Here is a 17,943-nt window from a genome sequence, read left to right as displayed (position 1 = left end):
CCCTTTGCCTATTTAATATCCAATTCACACATCAAATTCCTCCTTAAAATCTGTAGAGGTACCCACCTTAAATCTAAGATTTCTATGTTTGATTATTTGTTCTCTTTATCCCTCTGTCTGTGTCCAAAATGCCTTTCTTACTTTTTTGACTGATCTACCTCATAGCGTCAAGAACACAACAGTTATGACCACATAAAACACACCAAAGTAGCATCATGCCCTATTCATTATGCACCCAAAGGATCAGTATCTCAGATGGACTTCCTAGTGCTAACAGCAATTTTGTACATAATCAACAGGTGGGCTGTTCTTTTAAACTAAGACAATCAGAATTATAAGACAGGGGAAAAAATTTTGGATGACCATCACACTCCTAATTTCCTAATCAATAAAAAAATCCTAAGCAATTATTTAAGAATTTATTTCTTAAATGTATATAATTAAATATCTATAAATTTAACTTGATCTAAAATGCCTATAAAATTGATCTCCCTCTTGGTTACATGTAATAGATTGGTTTTTATACTGTGTTCTCAGAAATAACTGTACTTCGTGTCCTCAGTGGGCATTTGAGTCAGCATGATTATGATTTCTTTGGTCCCTCTCAGCTACACACACAGAGTCTGAAAAGACTCAGTAGGGATCTGGCAGACCTCTGAAAGTAAAGTTCTGAGACAGGATCTTTAATGGCATGGCAAAAAGGTAAATTATGTTGTCAGGGAGAAGCTGGTAAAGCAACTAATTTACATAAGCTTGTTTACATGTATCAGGATTAACTCTCACATGAAAACAGAATGATTACAATCTAAATCTGAGCTATTTTTCACATAGTTCTACATGTGTACACAGACATATGTCTTGCATCTTATCCAGGTGAAGGTATCAGTGTACACACAGACCACCTTATGTTCTGTACAGCTTATATATTTCCCAGATTCAACTTACTTCCATAGATACCCTCATGTCTTAAAAATCTCTGCCTTTTTAATTCAAGCAGTTTATTCAGTTCTTCTTTCTACTTAAGCTCGGAATTATTCTTATTACCAACTCTAACTCTAAAGCTTATCTACCTTACTCCTGACTTAAACATAAAGTCTTGTTGGCTTCTACCTTTCTTTGATACATTCTTGTCATCACTAACAAGCAGAATTACAAAATCTAGACAAAGACTAAAATATCAATGTCATTTGAATATAGATGCTTCTTACTGTGAGTGAAAAAAATCCCATATCATATTTTCCTGACATCCTTGTCAGGATTTCTTTCTTCTCATCCATTTCTTTTACAAACAAGTAGGAATAACAGCATTAATATGATGAACATACATCACAATTATATTATGATAATATGAACAAAATACCATAATGAAGTCTTAATCATTACTTAGTATATTACAAATTTCATATGGAGAAAATAATAACTTACATATATAATGAATAATATTGTAGTAGGACTATTATAGTTGTAAGTTAATTACACACTGTGTAGCTGATTTAGTTGCATTTAGCTAAGGAGCTGTTCCAAGCTCACTGCAGATTAATTATGTCTTTAGGTATATACTCTCATTTATAACTGTCACTTGTGACTGTAGCTGTTGACAAGGCTGCTCTGTAGACCCTTGCTTTATGAAAACAAATGCACCACACCCCAAAACAACAAAAGCAACAAAAACACCCCCAGAAAATCCCTGAATGAGACTCAAAGTCTCTGCTAGCTAGTGTATGCAATGACAAAACAGCAGAGGACCGCAAGTTTCATTTTACTGCATTTCTTCCCAAAAAATACCTTTTGTAGTATCTACTTAGTAAGGTTATGCCTCATTGCATTTTATTTCATACCTAGCTTTCCAAATTTGACATCGATTAAATTTAACATCTTCTCAATTCTAGATATTGTTCTCTTTTACAAATCCCTTATAAATTAAAGAGGATATAGGTAACTGCCAAAGATTCTCCATATGATTTTTCTCAAAGTTTTTACTGACTAAGGGAAACGAGTCACTTTCTAGCCTTTGATTCCAGAAGAATAATTTTATGACAGGAATGGGTAGTAAGTACTAGCAAGTGCATGAGGTACTCATTAATCTAAAATAAGGGAGCCTTTCTTAGTTCAAGGTGTTCAGCCTTGTTGTCACCACACCATGAAAAGTTAAATGAGTCTCAAATAACTAAAATTACCGAAGGAAAAAGAATCTACACCAAAAACTAGAAGGGGAGGATCGTAAATCAAAGTTAGACACACTGTACACCTATTTGACTTTTCCAGGTTGATTGAGAAACTGAACAGAAACAATTACTTTTTTCAGCAAATCATTCCTGCTTGCTGTTATTCTCTTTGAAGCAAAGGCAGGTGCATGTCATTTAGGTCACTTTAGGACAAGCCTGTTTAGGACAGTTCATAGCAGGGGAACAGACTATATCCAGTTGGATTTAAGAATCCCAAACTACGTGTTTTGCAGACAGAAGGGACTCAGCATCAAATGCTACACTCCTACTGAGCAAAATTACTTGCTACTTTAAATATAGCCCACAGAACTGTACTTTTACTGAACCTGACAAAACCCACAGTGAATTCAGCACAAACCTAGGTATTCTTATCATGCTGTAAGGGAAACCATACACACAAATCTTAATAAACTTATTTGATATATATAGATATTTCCAGAAAGTTATAGCATAAGCTGGCATAAATTTACACTTTAGCATTTAAATAAAAATAAATAAATGACTGACCAAGTAGGAAGAACAATCTAATTTCTTTGAATTTCTTTACACTTGTAAGAAATAAAAGCAACAGTACCTCAGGAAATCATCTTTCTTTTGTAGTAGTAAGATTCATTACACAGTAGAGTAAGCTACAAAAGTTTAATTCTCTGCACAAAAGTACCTCCCACATTACATGGAGTACAACTCTCATGCTAGGGTGCCCCAATACACATTATGAATGATAGAATAATATGATGGGAAGAAGGATTCAGAAGGTAAACTAAATCCACACTGCAGAAAGAAACTACCTAACAGGAGACACCACCAGCAGTGTTGCAGTACAGATATTACCAACTCTAAGACTAAGTATATCTCAGTTATGGAATTCGCATTCTCCGTGTCCAGGGAAATATTGCAGCACATTAGTGAGAGGAAACCTGCAAAGAGCCTCCTGTTTCTTCTTATTTAGGAATTATTCTAGAGATCCAGCTTTCCGTGGCATGCAGTATATGATTGTGGCTTTCTGCCATATGAAAAAAATAACCACCTGCAACAAAAAACCCTACATCATCATATTTGCCATACATTATATCCAAAAATTTCTGCAGAAGAATTTCAGTATTTCAGCAATAAAGCTGAAAAGGTAAGATTCAAACATGCAAGCAGCAAAACCTCTAACAGTAACTAATTTGCAAAAATTAGCAATGTAAGGAAACTAAACAAGATGATACCCTGAACTATCAATGATCCCTTGACATAACAGTATTTCAAATCTGGTATTAAAGTGTTCTGAACGTGCTCCTTCTGAAAGAGAGCAAAGTTCTCCCCACGGATATAGCAACCATTTTTACAGATTTGGCTATGTGACTGAGACTATGAGAAGCCTAGTATGAATATGGATCTTTTAATATTACATTTGCATTCACACATGGATGAATTGTTCATTTTCTTAAACCTTTTTGCAGGAAAAAAAAGTGTTTTGGATTACAAAGCAATAATACTGTTTACTATGAAGTGTTCCTTCCCTCCTTGGCACAGAAATAATGCAATGTATCACAGCATTCCATTAGCACATTCAAATTGATGATTAGGATTCACAAAATCACTTAGGCATGTGTTTATGTTCATATTAGTTCAGCAAACCACTAAACATATTTTTTAGTTATGTATACCTAAAAATCCCACTTGAATAATTAATTATTAATAATTAATATTAATTAATTATTAACTAATAATAATTAATAATGGCACCAAATGTCAAAAATTCAACATGTGCATTTGGCCAGTCATGTTAGTGAAAATGCAAAGAATGCTTAAAAAATTACCCAAGTATTTAACTGCTTCATTAGATCAGGAAAGTTTAAACACATAGTTAAATGTCACATTGCATCAGTGTTAAAATGTGCATGCACTTAAATTCTGCATTGAATCAGCAAATCTCCTTAGGATGCTTTCCTATGCAGAAAAAAATTTCCTATTTACCACCATCAACAGCAAAATGTTATGAGGCTTTAAAATTTCAAAATGGGGGCCAGCATAAAACTTAAGTTCATTCATAGCTGTAAATATTATATACAATAATAAATACCTTTTTTTTTGAGTAATAAATATACTAGAAAATAACACAGATAATAAAATAGCAAAAAAATAAAAGATTATGGGATCCCATGGTCAGTTAGAGGAACAACTGTACCTAAGCCTCTGGTATTTGAGACAAAAAATTTTGGTAGTCAAAGTTTCTATTGATGCTAATCAAAGTCCTTTCTCAGGAAAACAGAAAATATGGCTTCTATGTCGATTTTTCTTACCTTTTTTCCCCAGTCTTGTAAAAAAAAAAAAATGTAATAGAATCATAGGTTGATAACTTAAAGTACAGTGATGGGGAAGCAGACTCCTAACAAGTTCAAATTTATGATTATGAGAATTAAGAAGTCATATTTTTCCCTATTGGCAGAAGAAGAGGCTCTTAGTGACTGGTTAAGGTTGGAGAACATTAAATCATGAGCCCCCAAATACCTATTTGATAGTGCATTTGGATAGTAACATATGAGGTGTCATAAAAGTACACTTGTCTTTGTCGTAGACCTTTACTACTTTATGATAATAATTCTTCAGAGAACACATCCTGATTGTGGTAATACTTACTAGTACTAATGAAATTTCCCCTCTGTGTGATAACTTCTATTTTTTTATTAATCCAGCATATAATACTCCCTTGTTTCTCAAAGAACTTAGAGAACATTTCCAGTCACATTCAGCTATCTTTACTGCCTTAACTAAAAACACTTGCAAAAAATGTTTTTGTTGTAGGCCATCCAAGAAGGAATATCACCATATTGCAGTGAAATCAATTGCCACATGTTGCAAGGACAGAATGAAAGACTGAGGTGTTCTACTTCCATAAGTTCTGTTTTAGCATTAAATTTTTTTACCTACTGATTTTAGAAAAGAAGTCACTCAGAGTAATATAAGTTTCTGAATTTCCATGTACAAGTTAATCAAATGGACAAAAACAACAGATGGAACAGGAATCTGGATATCCCAGTTCTCTTCCAGGTTACTGTCTTAATTGGTGTCCTAGAGCATTTTTTCCCCTCCAATATGTTCCTGTGTATGTGTTTGCACATGCATTCAACATTTCAGCTGAAGGGAGGCTGGAAGATTCTTATTCAAATCCTGTATCAGTAAGCTGACAGATAAGATGTTTTCCATATCCTAAGTACCTCATGCAATTGAAACAATCTGAATAAGATCAGCTGTAGCTTTGAGCTTCCTAAGGAACCTGATTTGCTGACAATGACTCTTTAGGCTATGTAGATAAAAGAGCACCAATAGCAAAGATCCCAAGTAGGCTTACCCTGAAGCATGAGCTCAGGTGATCGGTGGAGACAAGGGAGAAGCAATTCCCGATCTACAAAGAATGTAAGCCTCTAAGGGACTTTGCTGGTTTCCTAAGGGACAGCAACCCTTGCAGTCCTCCTAGCCAGAACTCTAGGCAATCACTTAAGGGTGAACAGAGAGAGAATATGTATGTTCTTTACATATGTAACAGCTATATAACTTGGTCAAAAACAAAAGTTCAAAATTTTAATGGAATCCGGCCCAAGAGGAAGAAAATAGAGATGAAAATCAGAGAGTTACCTTATCAGTCATTCATACAGAACAATTCTAGTTGTCACAAGGATATACAAAGATTACTAATATAATCTTTGGAACTGCCTTCTGTAAATATCAGTAAGTTCCATATCATTTGGTTTATTCTTACACCTTGAATACTGCCCAAACATCAGTGAGAACTGCTTTCATTTTACAATGGTATTCACTGTTTTAACATAGGGAAGGTTGCACTGTGCCACATTTACTAGATATAGCATAATTTTCCTTAAAATCTAGCTCAGTAATATTTCTTTCTACACAAACTTGTACTAAAAGACAATGCAGATGTTTGCAAGTTCAGTTTATGATGCTCCAACAGTCTAATTACAGAACTGCAAGGGAGTTCGCAGCATATGCTCTGCAATACCCTATGCAGTTACAAAAATTCAAGTGAGAGTTAAACAGCATTGATAGCATTTTATTTTCTACTAAAATCAGATAAATTTATGATTTATTTAAAAGGCAAAAAAACCCAAGGGGAAAAAAAAAAAAAAACCCAAAAAAAAAACACACACAGAAAGAAAATGTTTACGGTTAAAGATTTTCAGTACTGATTCATGTTGACCTAATTTTGGCTCCATAAAGTCTAAACTCTAAGCTAATTCAGTGGCAGAACAGTAAATTCAAAATTATGCTTGCTTCTGGAAAACCTACTTTAAGACTCGCATCCTAACATCTATTCATAATTTCTTTCAGCATTATTACCCACAAAATGGAAAACAATAAAGAGAGCTATTAGTAAGTAACAGGAAAGTCAATGGGAAATAGATGAGTTGTTTGGTTTAGAAATTGTTACCTTTTCTGAGATAAGCCATTATCTGAGTCAATAATTGTTTTTTATTTAATACTTTCAAGTAGTTTACATAAAAATGTAAAAAATCAGGGCCCAGAAATGTTGATTCTCAGGTGACTACAATTATGCCTTTGGTTTGCCCTACAGCTATTTGCTCCAATCAAGGAGGAGCCTCTGAAAAACTCATCCATCTTTAGGAATAAGAATTATTAATTTTGAGATATCAAATAAAATTGTGAGATATTTCTTAAAATAACTTCATTGTAGTTTTTGCACGATTTCATCATTTCTCTTGAATAGCCATCGTGAAGAGAAAGCACAGAAAGCAGAGATATTGTGCTCTCTCACACATTCCTACCCCTAAGTATGTAAGATGTCTTCTTCCCTCTTCCACATGCTCTTTTCAACAAAGCACTTAGTGGAAGCCAAGGTTTCAAATATTTAATCAAGATGGAACATTTAATGAGGCATTCCTTCCATTATCAAAATACCCATTTTGTCTCACTTTGAGACAATCATTTGAGAAGCACTAAAAATAAGCAATACAACTTCCCTACACATTTGACATCCTTTAAAAACTTCCCAATAAAAGATAAACAGCCTTGACAGTCAGTTTCTTTTTCTGTGATTAGTATCATCAATACAATATTGCTTGACAACTAAGCTACTTATCCCTCAGCTTAGAAGAACTCTTTCTTCGCACCTCAGCCCTGTGTAAATTTCTGGCCGTGCCATTATGGAGTTTCCTAACAGGGCACATGGAGTCCTTCTCAAGGTAACAACGTTCTCAAGTTGTTTTCCTGGTTTGGTTTTATGCAAGAATTTACCTCACTGTGTTTTGGTCACTCACCTTCCATGGCTGCTGCTCAGCCATGATCATTACACCATCTTCCATGTTTATCTGGTTTTGTGTGTACTTGAATTGAGTACATTTACCATGAATAGAATATAGGCCCATCCATTTCATCATTAAAAATGTGCATTTATGCTTTACTATGACTGCATCACTGAAGAAAATGGCTCAATCCAGGCACTACCTCAGAGCAGACTTGAGAAAAATTGTTTGCAAAGATAGGGTTTATTTTTTAGGGTATCATTATCTACTTTTTTCCTCTTCTTCTCTGAGTAATACACAGAGTCATGAGTACATGGTGATGTAGTCTGAGGATTATTTTGTTCGCTTGGATGTTGTTTTGAGACTTTTTCTGTGGGGGTAATTTCAAGCATTGAACTGAAGAATTTTTACTGATTTTGTGAAAATATTTCCCTCTTCTAAGATAGCATTAGATTAGAGAAGTCTTTTGTTTGTTTGAGTTTTGGTGGGTTTTTTGTTCTGTTTTGTTTGTTTGTTTGTGTGGTTTTGTTTTTTTTTTTTAAACAGGCTAGAGATACAGATATTAAAAAAAAAAAAAAGCTATGATAAAATAAACCAGGAGTGTTACAAACACAGGCTTATCTGAAGCACCTGTCCACATATACGTTGAGCCACCATTAATGGTAAGCAGTCACGTGCTTGAAGAAAGCAGCGAAAGTTAAACTGTTTTATCCATAGGAAAAAGGTTAACCGTGGCAAATAATATGTCCAATGAAACACTCTGCCTACATACACACTCTCCCTCTGATTATAACAACAGCAAGTTTGCTAAATGAAGTGACAAGACTGAAAATCCAGTACCACAGCAACTGCAGAAATGCTTTGCAAGCCCAAGTATACAGTCTGTGATAACAAAACAATACCAACATTACTGAACTCTGTCTTTCACCATCACTGGAATAGTATCACCCTAGTGCATGAATGTATGACTATTAAAACTGTTTTGGTAGATTATGGGGAAAATAACTTTTGTTTTCTCTAAAGTACATCAGTAATTGAACTTGCCACTGTTGGACAGTTGGCCTGATGCTTCCCATCTCTGTCATGACTCCTCGTTCGTCCTCTAATACTACCAGCTATGTTTGTCCAGATCCCCAAATGTGTGTCTTTCCAAGACAAGCTTTCATTTTCAGATGATCCTACTATATTTTTGAAGAGGTTTCTTGGTTTGGTTTTCCTTAGGGTGGTGGTATCTTTGTTTTTTAAAGAAAATAGGATTTAACTACTTTAATGCACATTTTTCTTGGATATTTAGCTTGTATCAGTGACTCCAGTATTATCAGGAAGCAGATGGAACTTCTCTCCTGGTATCTTGCCATCCTGACAGAATGATGGATGTGAGCAATTGAAAAATCTTTATCTTATTCTACATTGCTCTTAGATGTTTTCTAGCTCCTGCTTTGAAACTGACACATGGCTTGGCGTCCACTTTTTATGGTCCTTCTATGCTTTGTGCTTCCATCAGTTTAAACAATACCGATATTCATTCAAAGTTTGTTACACATACATCTGTTTGTTTCCTAACCTTTTCTCTGTACTTAGACATAGTACAGTTGTTATGTACATATCAGAGCTTTGAGACTGCCATAGAAAAAAAAAAGGCTTGTTTGGCTTGAACATACTAATCAAACCTTTCACATACATACGCTACCATCTCCAACATTCCTTTCAACTTAGTGTATCATTTTCCTTCCAGGGGTAAATTGCTTTCTGATTGGTACCTATGGTAAAACAACTAGATTTGTAGATGAGGAGAGAGCAAGGGATGTCATGCGCAACTTCAGCAAGGTTTTGAACGCTGGCTACCCCAGCACTCCTGTATCAAACCTGTCTTGATTGCTGCAGAGATTTTTTAAAAAAGACTGACTAGTTAAGGTGATGCACAGGTAAGAGGGCAACTCCAGAGAGGTCTAATAGCAGACTGCAAGTACCTATGAGGAGGTATCAAGAGGAGTGGGACATATGACAGGAGGATAGGAGACAAGTAATCTATGTTGAAATGAGAGATTCAGGCAGGATGTAGAAAAAACACTTTCATCGTAAAGACAGTCAAGCACCACATTAGGTTGCCCAAAGAGGTTGTGCATTCCTTGGGGGCTTTTAAAATCAAAATAGATAATACCCTGAGCAATGTGATCTGCTCTCACAGCTGACCCTCTTTAGAACTAATGACTTCCTGCAATCCCCTCCAACCTGAATTATGGTCCTAAAATATCAAGAGCCCCATGCCAAGCACAATTTTACTCAGTTTTACTTTCCCATCCTTTATAAACATATATTTAGATTGTTTATTAAGTACAATTTCTGCCATACTCTTACAAAGTTCATGCAGCAAGTTCTATTCATGTTGGATTAGAGACTGTGATTATTATTTGGCAAGAATCTATGAGGCAGTGTGCAATATGTTGCAGGTCACAATTAGCTTTCACAGTGCCTTGGAAAAACAGTAAAAATTAAGAGAGAGTATAATTCAATCAAGTGTAGGTTTCTGCATGTGGGCAGGAAGAATCACCTAGGAAAAACCCAAATGAGGTATAAAGTAATGGCTCTTCAGAACAGTATTGGAAATTAACAACATATCACAAATCAAATATGAATACAGAAATTCCGCTAATATTAAGAAGTGTAGATAGTACATAGAAAACCAAGGAGAAGCACAAACCAGAGATGCAGTTCCTTAGACATGAAGAACCCCTTTCAATTAATTCAAATTGTGAATTTGAAGTGAACTTCACTTCCCCTACAAGGCAGGACCAAGAAGATACATGCAGGGCTTTCTTTTTGTATTATTGTTTTGTTATTTAAAACTGCCCTGAAGAAATAAAGACTGCAACTGTTCCTTTAAATAGTTTTGACTATGTGAATACTAATGGAAAACGTTACTTAAGGGTTCTTAATAAGCGATTAGTTTTTCCGTTATATTTTTATAAGACCTTCAAAATGACAATATAAATTTGGTATTATAGCTGCTCATAAACCACTAAGAACAACACAAATATCTTCTTTATAAATGGAAAGGTAGAAGGTCCTGAAAAATAATTCAGGTTTGAATGCGAGGAAGTAAATTTATGCAAATTGCTGTCAGTCATCTATGTATTCATTTCACTAGCAAAACAACATTATAAATGCTCTCTAGCCAACAGTTCTTCACTCAAAGGCATGTGATGCAAATATTTATTCAAAACAGAAAAAGAAAATCACTCAAGGATAAGCGTAAGTCTTACCACGCCAATAGAAAAGTAGTTATTGATGATGTTGTAAGGCACTGGGTCTCCTTTCTCATCTTTATCATTGGGTACTACTTCAAATTTCCACCTGTCCAGTAAAATCTCTGAGCTATTCTCAATGTCTTTTAAGATCTTCATCAAATTCTCACCTTCATACCCTAGCAAAACATAAAACCAGTTATTTAATCAAGCATAATAAAGTTTCATTACATTTTCTTTCTAGATGGTTGGACAGGACTCTGTGCAACCTGATCTAGTTGAAGACGCCCCTGCTCATTGCAGGGTGGGTTGGACTAGATAATTAACCTTTAAAGACTCTTCCAACCCAAAATACCCCACGATTCTATGACTGGAAAAATGAAAGCAATGCATATAAGACCTTAAAAGCAGGATTGTGCTTGAAGTATTCATAACTGTCCAGCAGCTGTCATTAAAAGAAATACAAATACAAAGCTAATGTAAATTTAGAATAATTCAACAGATTTTAGTGGACATCAATTTTGTGATGAATAATTAGATCTTAAAATTTTTCCAATCTCTTGAATTTTCTAAATGATCCATAAAACTAAGGTTATGCTTCACAAAATGTTCTTGATGAAAAATCAATCTTAATATTTAAATTCCTTTGATTTCAAAACTTATGGAAAAGAGACATATTGCTGTTTTGCCTGACAAGACACTGAAAGGTTTAAAACTATCTACTAATTTTCATGGATTGTTTCAAACAGTTTTATCATAACAAATCCAAAATTTCAAATCCATAGCTGACAGCTTTATCAGGAAAAGCAACATTTTTGATTATTGCAACAACTTCTTCATGAGCCTCATCCTGCTTTGTGGAGAGAACTTTCTCTTAGTTGCAAATAAGCACTCACATGTATGCACTCATGAGTATATTCAGCATACACATGTGTGCATGAAGAAAAACTGTGGGGGTTTTACTAAGTGACATTATGAACTCTCAGTATTACTCAGAAAAAATTACTTTGTAATAGATAGCTAAGATCTGGGGATTCAAGTCCTTCTTCCAAGCAGAAGAAAACAAGATTTCCTATTCAAGCAATTATGCACTGCTGGTGTTATTAACAGATTTTGCAGGGGAAGCCACTCAAGGCCTCCTAGCTCAAAACCCGTTGCTGAGGTATTTGCTTATGGTTGCCTATAGCACACTTGGTAGTTACTGCTAACCACCACATGACAGCAGCATGCACAATTCCATTTCTCTGCATCCTTGAGATCACTCACCAGAAATTTAGTTTCTGGAATCTCCGCTCCCATCTATGGAAGTTCCAGAAAATCTGCATTATGGTATTGTTTACCACAAAGCAACTGGGCAAAGAATGATGAAACTCATCATTTAATGAAACAATATGGAAATATTGTTTTTTCTACTTTAGTCCAAATGGAATCACTTAACATACAGAATATAAATAAAAATGAAGGCAGGAACAGGTCCCAGCTAATGTAATTAAATGTTCTCATGGTTGACCCTGCTTAGAACAGCAGACTGGACTAGTGATTTCCTATGATCTCTTTCAGTTATTCTATGGCTTTATGAACAATTCAGAAAGTTAAACAAAGCTGATTTGAATACATTTTGTCTCGTTTGTTTTCCTTTTTTCCCCTAAGACTATGAGGATATAAACAATCAACAGTTGTGATAGAGAAAATAAAGGAGGTTCTCAAATGATTTGACAGAACGTTACGGTTAACAAAGTGCTACAGCATGAAACTACTGAGAATTTGTTATCTGGCAACATGGAAGACATTTGGAAAGGAAACTGATGAGACAGAAGAAGTAAGGTATCTGCAAAGGCTGAGAAGTTCCAAATAAAACAACCAAGTTTCAAATACAAAACATCTCAACTGAAACAACCAAGAGCCGAAATAGACCTGACTATGAGCCCACAAATTGAGGTGCTTTCACCATAGACTGAATCTTGTCTAATATTTTCTTCCTTGTGTCTCCTCCAAGTTATCCTGTAATACAGATTCTGAATGCACTTTTTTGGAGGAGCTGAGAGTAAGGAAAGGATGCAAAGCGCATTAAAGGCTTGATTTTCTAAATATTCTTTCAGCATTCTTTGCCTTCTCATTTTCTGATAAATAGTACCACAGCACTTATTGTCCGGAATCCTCTGTAGGAAAACAGAAAGGGAGTGGATCGAAGGAACTAGTCCAAGGCTGAGACAAGTTTTTCATTTAATATTTTTAAACATTAAAAAAGATTAAACCACTCCTAACCCATTATTAGATGTTTTCAGTAACCCTTTCAGAACAGTCTCAATTAAAACCCATTTAAGTCTGCTCCCTTTACAAGCAATAACTGCTGTAGAGACGGTAAAAAGCCAACCAAACAGCTATACACTATTCTCATTATACCTTGGAACATTTTTGGTGTCAGCAGAAGCTACAAACAAGGTATGAAGTGTGATTGCAACATTTAATATCTTACATATCTATACAACAATTACAAACAGATTATTCCAAAACCAGAAAAGGTGACAATGGCTCTTTAAGAAAACAAATCCAAATGTAGATGTTGATGCAAGTGGGTTTTTTTCTTTTAACTCCATAATAAATTGCATTTTCATTTGTGTTTACCTCCTCCCCATCTCAGACACCTTGCTAAATCATTGCCAGTCCCAAGAGGCAGGATAGCAACAGGAGGATGCTTAATCAAGTTCGCTTTCTCTGTGAATAAAGAAGGAAAAAAACACAAACAAGGAACAAAAATTAACAAATTGCATGGTATTATATAATTGTGGTTTTTTGTTTCAGTGATCTCTTATGAAATTATGCTGTCTGCTCCACAATGAGCATTTCATGGAGTCAGTCCATTTTGTAGCCCCTTCTCCACTCAATAGTCAATCCTTAATCCTAATTTACTCATCTACTGTCATAAGGATTTTGTAATCCTAATTGACCACTTTGTTACCATAAGGACTTTGTAAATCGTAAATATGCCAAACATTCATAAAAACCAATACTAAAGATCTTTCCAAGACTGAGTATGGTGTTCTCGCTCTAGTTCTCAGCTCTGCTATTTCCAGCTGTGAATGCAGAAGAGTAATAGTTAAGGTCATGAGTAATGAGGAACTTTCTACTTCTTCACCTGGGTGACCAAATTTGTGTTAAACTGTGTATTCATCTGATGTTGTGTCTACACCTGAGCACCACTACCAAGAAGTCATTGGAACTAACACAAAACCTTGGGTTTGCCCATCAGGAATTAAACCTGCTGTTCAAAGGCAGCATGACCCATCTGATCAAGTCTTTAAGTAGCAATTTTGTATTTATTAAACAATGTTTTGAAATGAATGAATTTATAGCATCTTTTCAGTCTTTACTGGTATTTGTGTAGCATTGTAAGGCCAAGGATCTTTTCAAAATCTGATGAGAAAACCCTTGTCAAGAAATACAGCCTTTCTGAAAGCTGGAACATATATTTCAAATATATAATTTGTCAAATTTCCCATTTAATGCGAATGAATAGCATGTCTAGTTTAAAAGTTAACTAATCAAAGTTATTTTGTTTATAGAATTATGCACAAATATCAGCAATAATCAGCAGTTTATCTATACAATGGATGTAGCAGGGAAATCAATATCTATCAATATTTTAGAAAGATTTAACATTCACATAACCAGTTTAATGGAAATCTTTCAGAGAATGTAATATTTAATAGAGTTTTTTTAAAAAAGTTCTAAAGTTTCAAACTGATGAGAATTATTTTTTCCTGTTGTTCGTTTTTTTTTCTTTTCTTTTTTTAAACTTTCTTTTTTTTTTTCTTGCTGTGCTCTCAGCTAAAGCTCTTTGTTATATCAAGAGAGCAGGGCAGACCAAATTAGAAACAAATTAGAAACCTGCTTAGAAACATGTGTACCCTTACACTTTATACGCTAAAGTGCTTTTGCTCTTTAAAAGGCAGCATAGAAAATACATTTTCTGCACCTATGTAAAAAGATGGTTCCTGCATCCCCCAAGTAATTTCTCAGTTCCATACCACAAAAAATTCTGCAGAACACAGTATGTTACTGAAAGACACCGTAACTGCTGACATTTTAGACCTCACGAAAAAGGTGACGACACAATTAACAGCTGCAAAACTTTGTTTCTTTCAAGTTTAGGCAACGCACTTGATGTTTATGTACATTAATTTATGACTCTGAAAGCTATTTGAGAGTTACTTACAGTAGCCTGCATTTGCAAAAAGACTTTTTTCCAACCAAGATTAGAAATATTCCTTTGCTATCATTCCTTCATGACATCAAGTTTACTTTCCAGTGAACTTTTAAAGGTCTTCTGGTCCCCCAGAAAGCACACGCTTTTAAATCCTTTATTAAAATTTGAGTATTTTGACCTCTCTTGATCCATTTTCTAATTTCCATTGTAACAGATGCCCACTATTTTTCTCTGCAGCCTAACACCAAATAAATGATCATGTGATGTGGAAGACATTCCCCTCAATAATCTTTGAAAAAAATAAGTTTTTTAAGTCTGTAATAACTTGACTTCTGGGCCTTCCTTATGATTTTTACAGAGGACTTAGCAGAAACCTGGCCGCAAGAACTCCAAAACTGAATTATCTTTTAATACATAATCTTCCTTATAAGATAATATAGTATAAACAAAAATTTGGTAACTAAAAAAAGCAAGTGAGCTAAATTAAATTGTCTTGAAATGAGCAAGTTAGATTTGATTCAGTTGGGGAATAGATTTTGAGCTCAAATTAAAACAGATTAATTCAAATGTCTTGCTTTCAGGAAATCCAGAAACACTGAACTTGTCTAGAGATTTTAAATAACTTTTGCAATTTGAGTACACTTAAAAATAACCATGTCCCAAACTAACACATTTCAAAAATTTAAATGAACAAGCTGTTGTTTGAAATAGCTGTATCCATGCACTGGTATATAAGGAGACCACTAAAACGAAAACCATGAGGCAAGCAAAACTGTGTGAAGGCTATAGATTACCTATGCAATCCAAAATCCAGCCTACTGTTCCATCTCCACCACACGCTAGTACTCTGAACTCAGCAACATCTCGGAAAAAATTTAGCCTAAAAAGAGTAAATGAAGATACCTAATTATGATCAGTGTAATTGTGCATTATGTAAGCATGTTATGGCTTAAGACATTTTATTTAATAATAAATAGCAAATTATCATTTAACATAAAAATCACTTCTGCTTATGTAGTCATTTTTTAGACAAATGCAATCCAACATTATTATTAATTATTATTAGTATTATCTGAAAAATTTCAAACAAAATTAGTAATTCAAGGGTTAATATGGTACACTAGCACTAGAAAAAATTTGGACCTTACGGTTATTCCAATCTTTGTCTGACTTCAAATGTTATTTGGAACTATTGTCAGAAAACATTCTCTGTTTACTTAGTTGTAAATGGATAGGTAGCTTCTCAAGACAGAAAAGTCTTAAGTTGTCTAAATGTATTAGCCATAGTATTAATTTGCAAAGTTCTTTCTACAGAGCTATATGAGAACGTCATATTTCTGGTAGAACACTGGTACATATTGAGCTGAACATTCTGTGGCTCGTAAAAACAACTTTGCATCATGGTTTAATGCAAAATGAGAAAGCATCAGATTGAAGGCCCTTATTCCACCATCCTAAAAACCGTATTTTAAAAGTAAAATATCTTCAGCAATATTTGCCTGGCTATTTCTGCTTCCATATCCATCAAGCAAGTATCACCAACCCCTCATCCACTTCATTCTATAACAATGTTGCATAATGCTGGAAAGTGAAGATATATTAAAATAAGGCTAAGGTGCAATATTTTAATTGAAAGGCACCAATTCATGATAGCTTTCGACACATGCTGAAATCAGTTCTTTCACATGAAGTGTCACTAGACAAAAAAAGTTACAGTAATTTTATTGTACTACTATGTATGTATATATTGTATTCATTAGTGCTACAGTTATCTAACTGGATATTCTACATTCTAGTGACCACATCCGATATCCAGTTTGCAATCTCTTAATAATGCACAACTAATATATTTTACACAAGTTCTTGAATACAAATAAATATAGACAATATCTTGCAGGTGTTTAATTCTGACTGTTTCCCATACAAAATTCTAATGCTGGAGGAAGAATGTAGTTTCTGTCCTTAGAAAGTTTTAAAATTCTTCTGGACCTCTTGATAAAATCAAGAACACATGAAAAATTACAGAGTAAAAAAGCAAGAATGGGAGAACAAAATTAAAAACACTGACCAAAAAAGTTATGTAATATGTAGAAGATGACAACTTCTTGTTCTATTAGTTATCGACCAGAATTTCAATTTTAGCCAAGTTGCGTAGAAGCCCATCACATGTCCCACCCCCTGTAATCTTCTTTGCTCTGAAGAGCTCTTAAGCAATTTCAAGTGCAAATATAATGCTTGAAGGATCCCTGAACTAAAGGATGCCTTGCCCTTCTCACCCCTTTTATGTTCTACTTCATACATCTGTAGGAGAAGTGCTGTAGAATCTCCTGTGACCCAAAAAGTTGTGTGCCAAATCTGACTGGATATACGTGGGGTACACATTGGATAAGTGTCTGTGCTGGAAGATCCTCTGCTGGAAGTCACCTCACAGCACTGCAAGTGCATGCACTGAGATGTGCCCTGGCACACAGGTGTGCATGTCCATCCCTTCTCAAGGCCTGGCACAGAGACAAACGCCTCCTGCCACCAGTATTCCCACTGCAAGCCAATGTGTTGGGCTGGCAGAGAGTTACCAGGTGTAATTACATTGCCTCCAATACTGAGAGTACTTTAGCTTAATTTAAAGTCAAATTATAGCCCAGAGGTGACGGCATGGTACTGACTTCTAAGGACTTAAGCATTTCTACCTCGTGTAGCAGATACGGAAAAGAAAGTCTGGAAAGAATCAACCAACCAAAACAACACCTAAAGCACAGGGGTCATTTTAGCATTACTCCAGACTGGCAGAATATAGACCTAAACCTCTGTCTCTTTTTATAAACAAGCTTCTTCACCATATGGATATCAAACATTCTTTTTGTTTTGACTGCATAGTTAATCTTCATCAAAAAAGTGTAACTTTAAAAAAAGTGGCAGACTGAAAAATCTGGCGAAACCATACTGTCAAAAACATTTTCAAATATCTGCATTTGTATTTCCCTTGGAGCTTTTTATATTCACAG

At 34.8% G+C, this 17,943-nt stretch overlaps 1 protein-coding gene across 10 annotated transcripts in view; it reads right to left on the bottom strand.

Moving 5' to 3' along the window:
• The window catches only part of DGKB (diacylglycerol kinase beta), a 382,225-nt gene that overhangs the window by 181,978 nt on the left and 182,304 nt on the right, over positions 1 to 17,943 (bottom strand). For all 10 annotated transcript variants that reach the window (XM_040076701.2, XM_040076658.2, XM_040076666.2 and 7 more), the window contains 3 exons: positions 15,736 to 15,821; positions 13,360 to 13,449; positions 10,753 to 10,913 (listed from right to left, as the gene is read on the bottom strand). In XM_040076701.2, coding sequence (XP_039932635.1) covers positions 10,753 to 10,913; positions 13,360 to 13,449; positions 15,736 to 15,821 — 337 coding nt within the window. The remainder of the gene's footprint in view (positions 1 to 10,752; positions 10,914 to 13,359; positions 13,450 to 15,735; positions 15,822 to 17,943) is intronic.

This window comes from Hirundo rustica, chromosome 1, assembly GCF_015227805.2.
Source record: "Hirundo rustica isolate bHirRus1 chromosome 1, bHirRus1.pri.v3, whole genome shotgun sequence".
NCBI lineage: Eukaryota > Metazoa > Chordata > Aves > Passeriformes > Hirundinidae > Hirundo > Hirundo rustica.
Note: the sequence above shows the minus strand (reverse complement) of the source record. Positions and strands in the feature narration are given on the sequence as shown.